Source organism: Vulpes lagopus, chromosome 10 (assembly GCF_018345385.1).
Source record: "Vulpes lagopus strain Blue_001 chromosome 10, ASM1834538v1, whole genome shotgun sequence".
NCBI classification, from domain to species: domain Eukaryota; kingdom Metazoa; phylum Chordata; class Mammalia; order Carnivora; family Canidae; genus Vulpes; species Vulpes lagopus.
The window spans coordinates 57,105,834-57,120,586 of NC_054833.1; the positions used below are offsets into that span (position 1 = coordinate 57,105,834).

At 55.6% G+C, this 14,753-nt stretch overlaps 1 protein-coding gene across 7 annotated transcripts in view; it reads left to right on the top strand.

Moving 5' to 3' along the window:
* Nucleotides 1–14,753, top strand: part of KIAA0753 (KIAA0753 ortholog) — a 44,996-nt gene that overhangs the window by 21,605 nt on the left and 8,638 nt on the right. For 6 of the 7 annotated variants that reach the window (XM_041771049.1, XM_041771051.1, XM_041771052.1 and 3 more), the window contains exons 8-14: nucleotides 2,126–2,349; nucleotides 4,525–4,691; nucleotides 6,049–6,168; nucleotides 7,011–7,100; nucleotides 9,494–9,572; nucleotides 10,417–10,500; nucleotides 13,877–13,987. In XM_041771049.1, the coding sequence (XP_041626983.1) occupies nucleotides 2,126–2,349; nucleotides 4,525–4,691; nucleotides 6,049–6,168; nucleotides 7,011–7,100; nucleotides 9,494–9,572; nucleotides 10,417–10,500; nucleotides 13,877–13,987 (875 nt within the window). The remainder of the gene's footprint in view (nucleotides 1–2,125; nucleotides 2,350–4,524; nucleotides 4,692–6,048; nucleotides 6,169–7,010; nucleotides 7,101–9,493; nucleotides 9,573–10,416; nucleotides 10,501–13,876; nucleotides 13,988–14,753) is intronic. The other variant, XM_041771053.1, reaches the window with a different exon arrangement.

The following is a 14,753-nucleotide window of genomic DNA, read 5'->3' on the forward strand; positions in this document are numbered from 1 at the left end:
CAGGCTCGTCCGTGCTGATGCGTGAGCTCTGACTCAGGAGATTCACGGCTGCATAGTTTCCCTGTGGGAGCACTGGGGCTGTCAGCGTGTGCTCATGGGCACGAGTATGGCTGTGTAAACACCAACAGGATGGGAGCCTTTCTAGGCCAAGCATGGGCCCAGGGATGAGGCTGCAGTGTGGACAAGCCTCAGGCTTCATTAGAGCTCCCGAGTTGCCCTGCATTCTGGGCTGGTTCACGCCTGCAGCCCCCGGTGTTTCCCCAGTGCTCCCCTCAATGCTACCCCAGTGTTCCTGTCAGTGCTCCCTTGGTGCTCCCTCCGTGCTCTCTGGGCACCATTGTCCATCCTCGCCCCTGTCATCCCTGGGATCGCCTTGGGATCGTCACCTTAAGCCTCTCCCCCAGTCTCAGATGTGAAACGGTACTTTGTTGTTTCAGTTTGGATTTTTCTGATAACTGGGGACCATCTCATGTTTTTATTGACACTTCAGATTCTCTCTGAATTGTCTATTTGTATCCTTTGCCTGTTTTTCTGTTAGATTATTCATTTTTCTTACAGATTTCTAGATGTTTTTACTATCTCCTAGATATTAACCACATGTCCGTTGCATGCATCACAGACCCCTACTTCAGACTCTGGCCTTTCTGTTGAGTTTACTACACCTTCTTGTCCGGAGGAAGTTGCAGCTGCTGTAGTTAATTCAGGTGTATTGGGGATGTTCTTAAGAATGGCTCCTGCACCCCAACATCTTCATCCTATCTCCTGTACTTTTTTCTGAAACCTTTAATGTTTTCCTGTCACATTTATGTCTTCATTTAATTTAAACATGAGCAATCCTGAGCGTAGGGCGAGGCCTGTGTTTGTTTTGTCCCCATGGATGCTGGGCACTCTGCCTTGTGCTGTGTGCCATGCCCTGCACTTCACCAGGCATGGGGACCTCTGGGGGTCCATCCCCACGCACCCCTGCCTGGTTGTGCTTCTCCGGAACCATCTGGGCTGACATGGTACTTGTAGTCTTATGAAGAACATTGGGACTAGCCTATTTTGATCCACAAAAACATCTGCTTAGATTTTTTTTTTTTAATTTTCTTTTTATTTATGATAGTCACAGAGAGAGAGAGAGAGAGAGAGAGAGAGAGAGAGGCAGAGACACAGGCAGAGGGAGAAGCAGGCTCCATGCACCGGGAGCCTGATGTGGGATTCGATCCCGGGTCTCCAGGATCGCGCCCTGGGCCAAAGGCAGGCGCTAAACCGCTGCGCCACCCAGGGATCCCATCTGCTTAGATTTTAATTGAATTTGAATTTGAAAGGATAGGCTACTTGGGAGAGGACTGACAACGTCACCGTGTTCTTTCCATTCATGAAAACAACTTACTCAGATCTTCCTTCATGTCCTTTAAAATGCCTTTGAACATTTTCTGTGAGTCTTATACATCTTTTCTTAGATTTGTTTTTAAGTGTCTTATAGTTTTTGTTGCCAATGCTAACAGGATAATTTTCTCTTATATTTTCTCTTATATTTGATACATGAGAATGATACTAACTTTCGTATATTTTTCTTTTATCCAGAAACCCTCTTTCTCATTTAACTTATGTGTAGATTGCCTGGGATTTTCTATGTAGAAAATATCGTCTCATCTTCAAATACAGATGTTTTATTTCTTTTCCTGTTGCAAGATGAACATCACAGATGGAGCTCAGAGTGCGTTCTGTATCAGATTGGGGGCCAGTGCAAGTTATGAGAAGTGACACTTAAATGCTTACATCGTAGGAAAAACACATCTGGTAGCCAGGTGGGGTGACCAGGGACAACGAAGGGGTCGGTCAGGAGATGCTGATACTATAGTCGCGGGTCTGCCCTGGGAGCTAGCAGGACAGCAGGAGGGGCAGGCAGGGCTGGGCCGAGGGGCCGGGAAGGAGCACGCGTGGGCAGTGAGCCCCAATGTTAGCCACAGCCCCTGGGTTTCTGTGTGTGGGTCCATGTGAGAGTCACAGGGCAATCAATGACTCTGGCAGCAGCGCGCCTCGGTGTTTATGTGCTGGGCGGGATGTCTGCAGGCTAGAAATCCTTGTCACCCACTTAAGTAGCATTTCCCTCTGTTTGTCTTTCTGAAATGTCCTACAGAGAAGTGTCTCCTTGGGGCAGTGCCCGCAGCGACCCAGAGCTCGGAGGATGCGATGGATGCGGAGATCCTTCTGGAAGAAGCGCTGCCTGCTCCAGACCCCAGTGCCAGCCTCTTGGCAGAGCCACTGGTCCTGGCAAGGGCCAGAGCAGCGGTAGTGAGGCCCGTGGCCGGGAGCACAGCGCTCGGAAAGAAGGAGGCCCAGGTGCCGGTGAGGCTGCCACAGGTATGGGGCGGCCCCCTCCATGGCCATGTCCATGCTCAGTGGCTGCTTGGTGGTGGCTCCGGGTAGTTTTTGCTTTTTTAACAAAAAATAACAGTTTCTAATGCTGCTCCCAGACCGGGCATTCTCTCTTGTCCTGGTTTGCTGAGACCCAAATTGATACCAAGGTCATGACTGGGCAGGTTATTTGAAAATTCAGTTTCTTCTGCTTCTGCTTTGGAAGATGTGAACTGGGAGGGGACAGAGATTCGCTTCCCACTGAAGGTAGGTCCTGACACATCACCAAGCGACGTGGCACAAAGGCAGCCTAAGGTCAGCACCTGCTGTATGGAGCCAGCTGGCTTGAAGCTACCTCAGGTCTTAAGTGTAGCTAAGTGGTGAACAGGCCGGAGGACGCCTCCTGAGCTAAAGCCCTGATGGAGTTACTGCCACTGGACAGGCCGTGTGTGGGCTTCCACAGCCACACGAGTCTCGGCAGGTGGCCCTCGGGATGGTGCTGGACCCTTGTCACCAGGGACTGATGGGTCCTGCTTGGATCAGGTCTGTTTCCGTCCCGGGCAGCTCCTTGGGGGTGCCATCGGCAGTGAGGACCGGCCCTTCCCAGTGTCATGGGTGCTCTTGGCCAGATAGCCCCATGCTTCTCCTCCATGAGATCACGGAGTATTCTAGAAACACAGGAAGAAACTAGCTCCTCTTCTGCAGATGAGAATGTCATGAAATTTATCTCTTTTTTTTCTTTGCTTAGGAAAAAACATACATATGTATAAAATACATATATGTAAAACATATAAAAACATACAGTTACATGTATACATGTATATATTATTTTATATATATATATATGTATGTGTATATATATATATAAAGATGGCAAATGCAGGGTGTCCAGCTTCAGTCCTCACCCCACACCGCCCCTGGCCCGGGAGGGAATATGGTGTGTACACTCAGTGTGAGTGCGCTCCGTGTATGGGCATGCTCCGTGTATGAGGTGCACTGTGTGAGTGCACTCTGAGTAAGGTATGTGAGTGCATTCTGTGTGTGAGTGCACTCATAGGTGTGGTGTGCTCCATGTGTGAGGTGCGTTCTGTGTGTGAGTACACTCTGTGTATGAGGTGTGTTCTGTGTGTGAGGTGTGTTCCATGTGTGAGTGTGCCCCTTGCGTGAGGTGCTTTCTGTGTGTGAGTAGGTGCGTTCGTGTGTGAGGTGTTTTCCATGTGTGCGTGTGCTCCTTGTGAGCTGCTTTCCATGTGTGAGTACACTCTGTATGAGGTACGTTCTGTGTGTGAGTGCACTCCATGTGTGAGGTGCACTCCGTGTGTGAGGTGTGTTCCATGTATGAATGTGCTCCTTGGGTGAGTGCACTCCTTGTGTGAGCTACGTTCCGTGCATGAGTGCACTCTGGGTGAGTGTACTCTGTGTGTGAGGTACAATCCATGTGTGAGTGTGTTCCTTGTGTGAGGCATACTCTGTGTGTGAGATGCATTCCATGTGCGAGTGCACTCTGTGAAGTGCATTCCGTATGGAGTGTGCTCCTTGTGTGAAGTGCTTTCCGTGTGTGAGTACACTCTGTGAGGTACGTTCCATGTGTGCCTGCACTCCATGTGTGAGGTGCATTCCATGTGTGAGTACACTGTGAGGTGCGTTCCGTGTATGTGCATTCCCATGTGTGAGATACATTCCATGTGTGAGTGTGCTCCTTGTATAAGGTGCGTTCCGTGTGTGAGATGTGTTCAGTGTGGAGTGTGCTCCTTGTGTGAGTGTGTGCCTCGTGTGAGGTGCTTTCCGTGTGTGAGTGCACTCTGTGTGAGGTGCGTTCCGTGTGTGAGTGTGCTCCTTGTGTGAATGTGTTCCTTGTGTGAGGCACGTTCTGTGTGCGAGTGCACTCCATGTGTGAGATGCGTTCCGTGTGAGGTGCGTTCCATGTGTGAGTGCACTTCGTGTGTGAGGTGTGTTCTGTGTGTGAGTGTGCCCCTTGTGTGAATGCATTCCTTGTGTGAGGTGCGCTCCTTGTGTGAGGTGCTCCTTGTGTGTGAGTGTGCTCCTTGTGTGAGGTGCGCCCACCCCCAGGTTTCTGCCTCAGTGATTTCCACACAGGGTTCTGGTACAGCATGGGGACCCCAAAGCTTCTGTCCACCAGAGGTTAAAATGAGCTCCTTTGAGTACGTTTCTGTCTTTCAGGGCCCCCACAGAGCCGAGAGAAGTAGACCCCCTGCATCGCAGAGCAGAAGCCGCTTGCAACGCACGACGGTGTCATCCAGACTGAAAGTGAGCCAGCAGCCCATGAGGGAGCACAGAGCCCCGTGGGTGCCTCCGAATCCCACATCCCCACCGGCGTCTCCTAAGTGGTAGGTGCTGGTGCTTGTGCTCTGTGGGGCCAAAGCCACCTGGCCGCCCATCACTTAGAGCTGACAAAGCAGTAGCCTTAGTGTCCTTGAGGAGAGAAGCTATTTGGGTGAGAAATAAGTGAGAGGAGCTTGTCTAGGAGCCTGTTGGTTCCCTTTTCCTTCCTGACCCCTGTGGACGCCCCTGTGTCCACACGATAGATTCTAGTGCCTTCCTCATAGCTGAGTGTCCAGGGGCTGGTGTGGGGCCTCCGCCCTCACGGATCGTCGTAGGCGTGAGCAGATCTTGGCTGAACAGATGAGGATTTAAAAATAATCTTGATTTCAAGACAAGGTTTAGAATCACAGACCCCTGTGGGTCTCATGCTGTGGGGTCAGTGAGAATGGCGGCGATGTCATTGTGTGTCTCTATGGTTGCCACATGGCAGCGATGAGGCCCTATTCCACAGAGGTAGGGCAGGCAGGTCCTCGGCACCAGCAGCCAGTAGGTGGAACTGGATGAGATAAAGAGGCGTCTTTACCATGGGTCAGGAGCTGTGGAAAGCGCAGGGGAAGGGCAGGGGGAGGCGCCAGGGAGACAGTGGGGCCCTCGGGCCACCTTTCCTGAGGCCGGCGAGGTGGTGAGGAGCAGCCAGGCGGGGTGGGCACCTCTGAGACTCAGTGGACACGCTTGCCCATCCACGCTCACTTTATGGTTGAAGAAGCAGCGTCTAGAGGATATAATGCCTCATGTACGCAGCGCAGCTGGATCTCAAGTCTGTGTCCTGCTGTGCGTTGTGTTCGTTGGTTCTAAATTCTGTTTCTTTTTTTTTTTCTTTTTAAGATTTTATTTATTTATTCATGGAGACACAGAGAGAGGGAGAGGCAGAGACACAGGCAGAGGGAGAAGCAGGCTCCATGCAGGGAGCCCGATGTGGGAATCTATCCCGGGTCTCCAGGATCATACCCCGGACTGCAGGTGGTGCTAAACCGCTGCGCCACCGGGGCTGCCCAAATTCTATGTTTCTATGGGTGTGTTTGTGTGGATTCAGGCAGACGCTCATTAAAACCTCGGTCGGTGAACATGTACGCCGCCGACCCAGGAGCCCATGCCTGTGGCCGGCGTGCACGGGGAGGGCAGCAGTGATGGTGCCTGGATGGCCTCCAGGGCATCCAAGGGGAGAGAACTTAGCGACACAGGTGTCTATTACAGTGGGCCTACTGCTCCCTGTCTGCTGACCTAGTGGTGGTGCGTGTGGGGCAGGAGACCGTGTCCCCAGGCACTGGGCCGGGCTCTGTCCAGGCCCTGCCAAGGACCGCCAGCTGCGCAGGTGCCGGGGGTGGCACGCAAGGTCCCAGGGGTGCTTCCCACATTTTGCAGTGCTGCCTGGCTGAAGGTGAAGCCGAGCCCCAGAGGTGCCACACGGGAACCATCGGTCCCACAAGCCGAGGCTCAGGTGCAGAGTCCGTCGAGGGGCACTGTTGTGCAGGAAGCTGCAAGGTTTGTGCTGCTGGTTTTCCGGGGCCCCAGGGAGCCAGCTCTGGGGGGCTCCATGCTCCTGTGTGGGGATACAGCTCTTTATGTCAACCATCAGACCCCAGGCTCTGTTCTCAGGGGCGCGGTGCGGCACGGACAGTGAATTCCTGCACTTGCTTCCTTCACTGTATCCCGTAGGCGCCTGTTGTCCGCCAGCTGCTTGTCTGTCTGTTGCGGCCATGAGCTCCATGGAGACTTCTAGAAATGGAGCAAAAAGACTCCTGGCCCCTGTGACCTATGGTCGTAGAAGGGGTGTTTATGACTGTGATGTGAGGCAGAGCCGAAGGGTGAAAAACGGGGGCGGGAGGGGGACAGAGAGATTTGTGGGCCTGGGAACAGGCTCCCATTGGGGGGTGGGGAGAACGTTCTGGAGGGAGCAGTGCCGACGGGCTCTGTGCTTGTGTGGCCGACGTGTTTGTATTGCGGGAAAGTGAAAACGAGTGTCGGCTGTTAGGTAATTGGACTTGGAGTTAGCTTTTCCCTTCTGACCTCACGTGATGGAGCCATGCCTGGGCCCTGAACTGAAGATACAGCAGCAGTGTTTTTTTGCGGTCAGGCCAGGAGTTGTAAGGACAGCATGGCTCGCTTTCCTGAAGATGTTTGTGGTCGTTTTGGCACCATCCCGGGGTGTGTGCATGTCAGCGTGTGCACGGGGCCTCACGTGGGGAGCTCCCCCGTTAGCTGTGTCTCCATGGAGTGCCCACTGGTCCCACAGCAGTGTCCCGGGGGCCCTCACCCTGGCCAGCCTGGGGTGCTGCGGCCTGCCAGGCAAGGTGCATTGGTCTGACTCGGTTTCCCTCCGCCAGACTCGCTTGGCTTGACGCCGAAGCTTGTAAGACATTGAAGGAGCTGGAGGAGCTAAAGGCGGAGGGCTCAGACCAGACGCAGCAGCAGAGGTGAGTCCCTGCAGCCGGGGAGGAGGAGGCATCCTCCCGTGGAGCACACATTGGTGGAGGTGGCAGGGTCGCTGAGAGGTCGGCGTGCGCTGCCACTGCCTGCCCCGTGCCAAGCTCCCGGTGGAGGAGGTGGATACAGTCAGGTGGGGAGCGCGAGGCAGGTTATGGCTCCTGTGTGGACTTGAATGCAGACCTGATGCCCATTGGGTGCTGAAGCATGGGATTTCAGCACTCTGGTGCCATCACGGGCTGTCCTCTCACTCCCATCGTAATGCCCTGCAACCGGGCGGCCAGGGCGGTCCTCCGTACAGTGTGTGCTCTGTTAGTGTCATTCCCTGCCATGGCCCAGCAGCTTCCCTGTGTGGTTGCCGTGTCAAGCTGCACGATGTCTGGGACACCTGGGGCGTGGTCAACTGAGTGCCCGACTCTTGGTTTTGGCTCAGGTTGTGCTCTCAGGGTCCTGGGGTTGAGGTCATGTCGGGTCTGTGCTCAGCAGGGTGTCTGCCAGAGTCTCCCTCTGCCCTCCTCATCCCCTCCCCTCCCTGCTTGCCTGCTCTAAAAAAATAAATTTTAAATAAACAGAACAGCTGCACGGTCATGGAGCTTCACAGTTGGAAGGTTGGTGGCATTTGCAATGGGATGGTCCCCAGTGAGGCTGTCTGTTGCCTTAGAGGGGGCCCTGGGACCCCTCCCCACTGCCCTTCGTCTAGATAGCAGGATGGTTGCCCGGGTGTCCTGCCATCCCCGTGGGTGGTCATACGTGATAAATGCAAGTGCACAGCCCAGGACACCACGCAGGGAACGGGTGTCACCGACTGTCTCCCCACCTCCCCACCCCGGTGGGAACCCCGGTTCCTTCTCCCCCAGGGCGACCCACCATCCTGATCCACAGATGTGTCCCCTGCGGATGGGTCCCTGACACTTTGCTGTGCATGCTGGAAACCTAAGAAGCAAGCATAGAGCAGGGACAGGTGGTGCTTTCACTGTGACGGGAGGAGCCCGGGCTCCCCTGGGACCCGTGTGTCCATGCAGGAGGTCACAGCAGGTCAGGGGCGAGTCCTTGTGTTTGGAGGGCGTGTGGACGAGCCGGGTCCCGTGGACCTGCGGGAGAGTGCGGGGCCTCAACCTGTTTGTTTCCCGACCGTGCTGACACTGGTGGCATCCCTAACATTAGACACTGCTGAGACTGGCGGAGCCTCGTGGTTCGAGTTTGCACTTCCTTGCCATTGACCAGGGATGCGAGCCTTCCTGGTGCACACTGTGAAGCGTCTGTCTGGGTTCTTTGCCCGTGTATTATTTTCATTGTTTTAATTACTGATTTCTGAGGCTGTTTGGTGTGGGCAGCTGGCAGGCGGACGTGCAGCAGCGTGGCTCACCTGTGCACTTCCTTGTGGTGGCTTCTGAAGGAGGAGCTTCGAGTTTTGAGTAGGATCCGTATGTTGATGTTTTCCTGTGCAGTTGATTTTGTTCTATGACTGGTCTCAGAAGGCTTTGCCACGCTGGGGCCCCCAGACATTGTGTGCTCTTCTGAGTGTAGTGGCCACAGTCGTAGCCCAGTGAGTTCCTGGCTGTCACACCAGGGGCTGCCTAGCCTCGCGGCCTGTGGAGGTGTGCTGTCCGGGCGCCACTGTGAGTCCTTCCCTTTGTGTGGGTCAGGACATCTAGAGCAGGTGGTCTGGTGCCCGGGGTGTGAGCAGCTGGCTGCCAGTGTCCCGGGAGTGCCCGGCACGCCTGCAGGTCTCCCATTTCCAGGACTCGTGCCACCCCCTGGTCAGAGGGCTCTGGGGAGGAGTGGCCAGACCTCTGTCCAGTCAGAGGGGCCTAGGATGCAGCGTCTTCCATGTGCAGGCGCCTTGGCCCAGAGTCCTGGTCCAGCAGCCCCGGGCCCATTGGCATCCATGGGGCATGTGCGTGGGTTCTGCGCTTCCCCCGTTACTGGCCTTGAGTTCGGCTTCTTCAGCTGGCTGCAGTGGGTTACATGTTGTCCTGTCATCCAGCACTTTCCCCGTCGTCTCTGGGTGTGTGTCCAACTGCATCATGTGGACTTTGGGGAGGGAATAGATGAGTGAGATGTGTCCCATCTTTCGCCTTTAGTTGTTTAAATGTAGCTGTTATTCCTTTGAAGTGTACAGAGAGCCTGATGCAGCTGTTGGAACATCCAGAAGCATCCCCAGCGGCTCAGGACTGGTGGTGGCACAGCACCTGGGCTCTTGTTGGAAAGGCTGCAACCTCTGCTCTCTCACAGGCCCAGGGGCTTGCTTGGCCCTTGGGATCAGGGAAGCTCCATACTTTGGTCATCGTTCAATTTCCCTCCGCCTGGAGTCATATCTGAATATACAAAATGGCATATTTTCTTGCTTTTGATTTTAATCCTTGGTTTTATTTCTACATAGTGTCTCTGCCACCCAGTTAGCAGAAAAGGTGGAGGTGGCGGTTCTGGAGCATCTGCAGCCTCTCCTGCTCAAGGCCCAGGTAATGCACTTGCTTCCCTTTGGACGTTCTCAAAACGGTTGGCGTCCGTTGCTGAGAGGCCACCTGGCCCTCCCCTGCACACTGTGGCCGTGGCTGTGGCCGGGTCCTCCAATGCACACAAGACACAGACACGGGGCAGAGAGGAAGCTCCACTTTTGAGAAAAGGGAGATTTTAGTTTAGGGAACGAGTTCAGGTTCTGATTTCCATCCTCAATGAAGTAGATGTGGTGGTGGTGTTCGCCTGGTCCTGGCCCACACCCTACAGTTTGCAACAATGGGCACACTTTCCTGTGGGCGGCGCTGGTGCACATGCGGTCCCTCCTGGAGGAGGAAGTAACAGATGCAGGCACCGTCCACCGTGGGCCGGAAGCTAGCAGCCTGTCCGGACCCCATGGGTCCACCGGTTATGGGAGTTGTCTGGTCTGTGTGAACAGATGAGCTGAGGGCCCATCACGTGTACATGGCGTGTGGTGTCCTGGTCCCTGAACAGGCCACCGGAGACAGGTATGCTCCGTGTATGGTATGTGCTGCCGTCACTAGAGGCCTGGGAGGCTTGGGCGTGGAGAAGATGGGGGCTCCCGGCCACCCACTGGGGTGGCCTCCTCGCTCGGCACCCAGTTGTAGGTTCTTTGGGTGGAGACACAGCTGCCCCAACCGAGTTTCTGAGGGGAGAGAAGGAAAGGACAGACACCAGGACAAACGTGCACCTCTGCACATGGCCCTGAACAGAAGATTCCTGCAGAGCCTGACGTGGCCCAAGCTGGGAGCAGCTCCACGCAGCAGTTCCCTGGTCCTGACACGGGCTGTAGGTCCTCATGATGCACAGACATGCTTGTCTCAACAGAGAGTCAACTCCTCCCTGGAGGCAGATGCTAACCCGAGGGACCAGCCGCCCACAGATACGGCAATGGCACAGCCTGTGCAGGAGGTGCGTGTGGGTGTCCAGAGGATGTCCGGGGGCCGGGGGGTTCTGCTTGGGCAGTGGGAGCTGACGGTTCCTCTGTGGCTGGTGGAGTCTTTGCACCCACGTCAGGAGCCGCTCACCGAAGCATCTGGACCCCGGGGCTCTGTTCGGGGCTCTCTTCTCCCGAGGACAGATTGTGGCCATGGTGCTCAGGGCCTCCGTGGCCTGGTTTCCTCCTCACCCGGGGCCTCATGTCGGCGTTTGGTAGGCACGTGCCTAGCTGGGTAACAAGTGGGATCTGGCCTGGCACAGAGAATGCTGGGATTGGAGAGGACTGGTATTGGGCTCGTGTGGGAGTGAACTTTCCCGTCCGTGGAGCTCAGGTTGTGGGGCGGGGGCTGCAGGTGGTGCCCGGGACCTGCTGGGGTCTGGAAACAGTTGCGGCCACCCGTGCAGAGCAGACACGGGCAAAGCAGGTCTGCGGGCTTGGGGCAGTGGAGCAAAGCTGCCCATGGGCTTGGAGCAGGGGTGGGGGTGGGCCTGGGGAGCACGTCTGCCGGGCCGAGGCCTCACTGTCCCAGCACACCATGGCAGAGTTGGGTCAGAAGGCTCCTGTGCTGGAGCCCAGAGCCTACCATCCACGCGCAGCCCATCTCAGCAATCCCGTCCTGGCCGTGTCCCCGTGCCGTCACTGTGTTTGAGGGTTACCAGCCTCATTCCTGAGAATTACTCTGTGAGCATACATGGGTGTGAGGAGACCCCGCTGCCAGCAGCTCGCGTCCCGGTTACATTGGCCCATGGCTGAGGTCCCAGGTGGCACTTGACAGCATGTTGGTAAATAACTGAACAAACAGGGAGGGAGACCCCAGGTGTTGACTTGTGTGCCTTGCTCACAGTGTCCCAGGACTTGTCTCCAGGAGGTTGGGGGCATTTGGTCTCCTCGTGAACCACAGTTCTCTGTGGCCTCACCATCTCTGATGCCCAGAGGGAGCGTGGGGAGGTTTGGGGATGATGTGTTGCTCTGGCCATGCATCGACCCCTGCAGTGTGTCTTTCCAAAACGCAGGAGTGTTTTTTTGTTTTTGTTTTTTAAGATTTTATTTATTTATTCATGAGAGACACAGAGAGAGGCAGAGACACAGGCAGAGGGAGAAGCAGGCTCCCTGCACAGAGCCGGATGTGGGACTCAATTCCAGGACCCCGGGGTCATGCCCTGAGCCAAAGGCAGGCACTCAACCACTGAGCCACCAGGGATCCTTTTAAGATTAAAAGTGATGTGCACATGGCTAAAAATTCAAATAGCTCAGCTAAGTGTGATGTGACCAGCTAACCCATACTACCGAGAGCAGCTACGCGGTGTGGGACCTCGCTTCTCAGTTCATACGGCTGTGATGCCGTCAGCGTGGGCTTGCTTCCTCTCTGCGACGGCGCTGGGGTCCTTGACATTCTATTTCTGGCCGATGGGAAATCTTAAACATGAACATACGTCTTCATTCACTAGACCCATGTGCCTGAGTTTGCATTCTCTATATTTTTCTGTAATTTTATTCTGATTTTTCAGCTGATTTTTGTTTCATTAAAGATTTTATTTATTTATTCATGATAAGACATAGAGAGGCAGAGACACAGGCAGAGGGAGAAGCAGGCTCCATGGTGGGAACCAGAAGTGGGACTAGATCCCGGGTCTCCAGATCATGCCCTGGACCAAAGGCAGTACTAAACTGCTGAGCCACCTGGGCTGCTCTGGAGATTTCTTTTAAGAAGGATCGGCTATTCTTTTTGAAGTGAATTTTGACACTTTGTGTCTTGGGGGAATTTATGCATTTCATTTTTTAAAAAGATTTTATTTGTTCATAGAGAGAGGCAGAGACACAGGCAGAGGGAGCAGCAGGCTCCATGCCGGGAGCCTGACGTGGGACTCAATCCCAGGACTCCAGGATCGCGCCCTGGGCCTAAGGCAGGCGCTAAACTGCTGAGCCACCCAAGGATCCCCTTTCAGCTGATTTTTATTTAGAGTTGTCCATTTCTTTATATTTTTAGTGGCCATTTTTATTTTTTTCTGTGATAGGATAGAATGTTTTTTTTAAGTTGCCATGGCAGGAGCTGTTCACGGCTGTCTCCACACGCATGGGCTCACACAGCCCTTTCAGCTCTGAGGCAGGACTGTTCCCGTCCCGCAGGGGGTGAGCACATGGCACAGTGGGCAGAGCCAGGATTCCGCGCCTTGCACGTGCCCCGTTCTAGAGCCTAATGCCCTCACTGCCCAGCAGATGTTCTCTGAGGGCCTCCCTCAGACTAGATGGTAGACATATCTTAGGATCTGAAGAAACGAAGCACATGTGGCCATGTCTACAAAGCATAAAGCACATAGTGAATGTAAGAAATATAAGATCAGGAAATGCTAGTAGAGGCCTCCAGGGTCATGGGTACAGAGAGTGAGGACGGGGAGCCTTGTGGCATCAGGAGCAGATGCTTTACAGAAGCCTGGAACACACCTGTCACTGCAGTGTCACACGCCCGCCAGTGGACTGTCCTGGGCACAGCCCAAGACAGCGCCGCCCTACCGCACAGGAGGCCACTGTGCTCTGGGCTTGCTGAGGGGGGATGGGCGCCAGGCTTCCTGGGGGTCCCTGGGCTACTTGGCCAGCGTCCCTTCAGGTCTTTGACTGCCTTTTCCCCCCCTCACTTCTCTCTGCTCTCCGCCCTCTCCCCTCCACCCTTCCGCCCTCTCCCTCTTCTTCCCCTCCCTCCTCTCCCTCCCCTAACCTTTCCTCCCCTAACCTCCCCTCCCTCCTCTCGCCCTCTCCCTTCTCTCCCTCCTTCCCCTCCGCCCTCTCCCTCCCCCACTGCCCTCTCCCTTCTCTCCCTCCCCTCCTTCCCCTCCGCCCTCTCCCTCCCCCACTGCCCTCTCCCTTCTCTCCCTCCCCTCCTTCCCCTCCACCCTCTCCCTCTCCTCCGCCTTCCCCTATCCCCCACTGCCCTCTCCCTTCTCTCCCTCCCCTCCTTCCCCTCCACCCTCTCCCTCCCCTCCCTCCCTTCTGCCTTCCCCTATCCCCCTCTGCCCTCTCCCTTGCCTCCCTACCTCCCTCCCCTCCCTCCCCTCACCTCCCCTCACTCCTCTCCCTCCCTTCTGCCCCCTCCCTCCTCTCCTCTCCACTCTCTCCCTCCCCTCCCTCCCTCCCTTCTGCCTTCCCCTCCCTCCCCTCTGGTCTCTCCTCCCTCCCTTTCCTCCCTCCCCTCCCTCCCATCCCTCCACCCTCTCCCTCTGCTCTCTCCCCTCCCTCCACCTTTTCCCTCTCCTCCTTCCCCCCCTTCTACCCTCTCCCTCTCCCCTCCTTCCACTCTCTCCATCCCCTCCCACCCCTCCCTTCCCTGCCTCCTCTCCCTCACTTGCTTTGTAGGCTGCTGTCCTGGACCCACTGAGGGACCATTTGGAAGTCTCAGCTCCCGTGGGGGGTGGCAGGGACAGCCCGTACCTGGAGACCCTGATGCTGCGGATGGAGGAAATAGAGGTGAGGTCTGGGGCCGCCCCCAACACTTCTGCTGCCCAGGTCTGGAGAGTCATGCGGTCCTGGGCCACAGCACAGCCTGACTGCAGCCATGTGGGGCCTGGGGACAGTCACTCATCCTCCCCAATGGTCAGGTGTCCTTGAGGCTAAGGTGAGGAGGTATCCGTGGAACCCAGGGGTGGCCGTTCTCCTCCCTTGACTTCTTTGGTAGGTAATGACTGGAGCCAGGACCATCAACATCCCTCCTGGTGTGGGGTCCCAGCAGGTCCCAGACCCTCTTACCTTCTTGGGTTCCCACGATTCACAAGGCTTTTATCACACGTTTAGACCTCAGATCTGCCGCGGCGCAGCCCTGGATTGTTCAACGCAGGGACATGAGACACAGCGAGGGGATGGGGTGTGGCCAGGGTCCCAGAGCTGGGGTTACTGTGAAGGAGACACATCGGGAAGACAGTCTTCTGTTGGTGTTTGAAAGAGACGTGTGGTTTGCTCTGGTGCTGCCACGGGGTCCCCTCTCAGGGCAGCTGTCGGGGCCTGCAGCATCTGGCGTGAAACACACGGCTCACGTGGGACGTGGTCAGTACTTGGCATATGGCACAGTCCTCTTGTCACAGCAAGTTCTGGGGGATGGTGCTGTTCTCTGTTACACGTGTTACAGCAATTGCTTCACTAGTTTTAGACTTTGCCTCATGAGCTCCCATCCTGGCCTGTCAGCTGCCCATCTAGCATGGGTCTCATGTGTGGAGCTGCTGCATCCTGAGCAGTTACA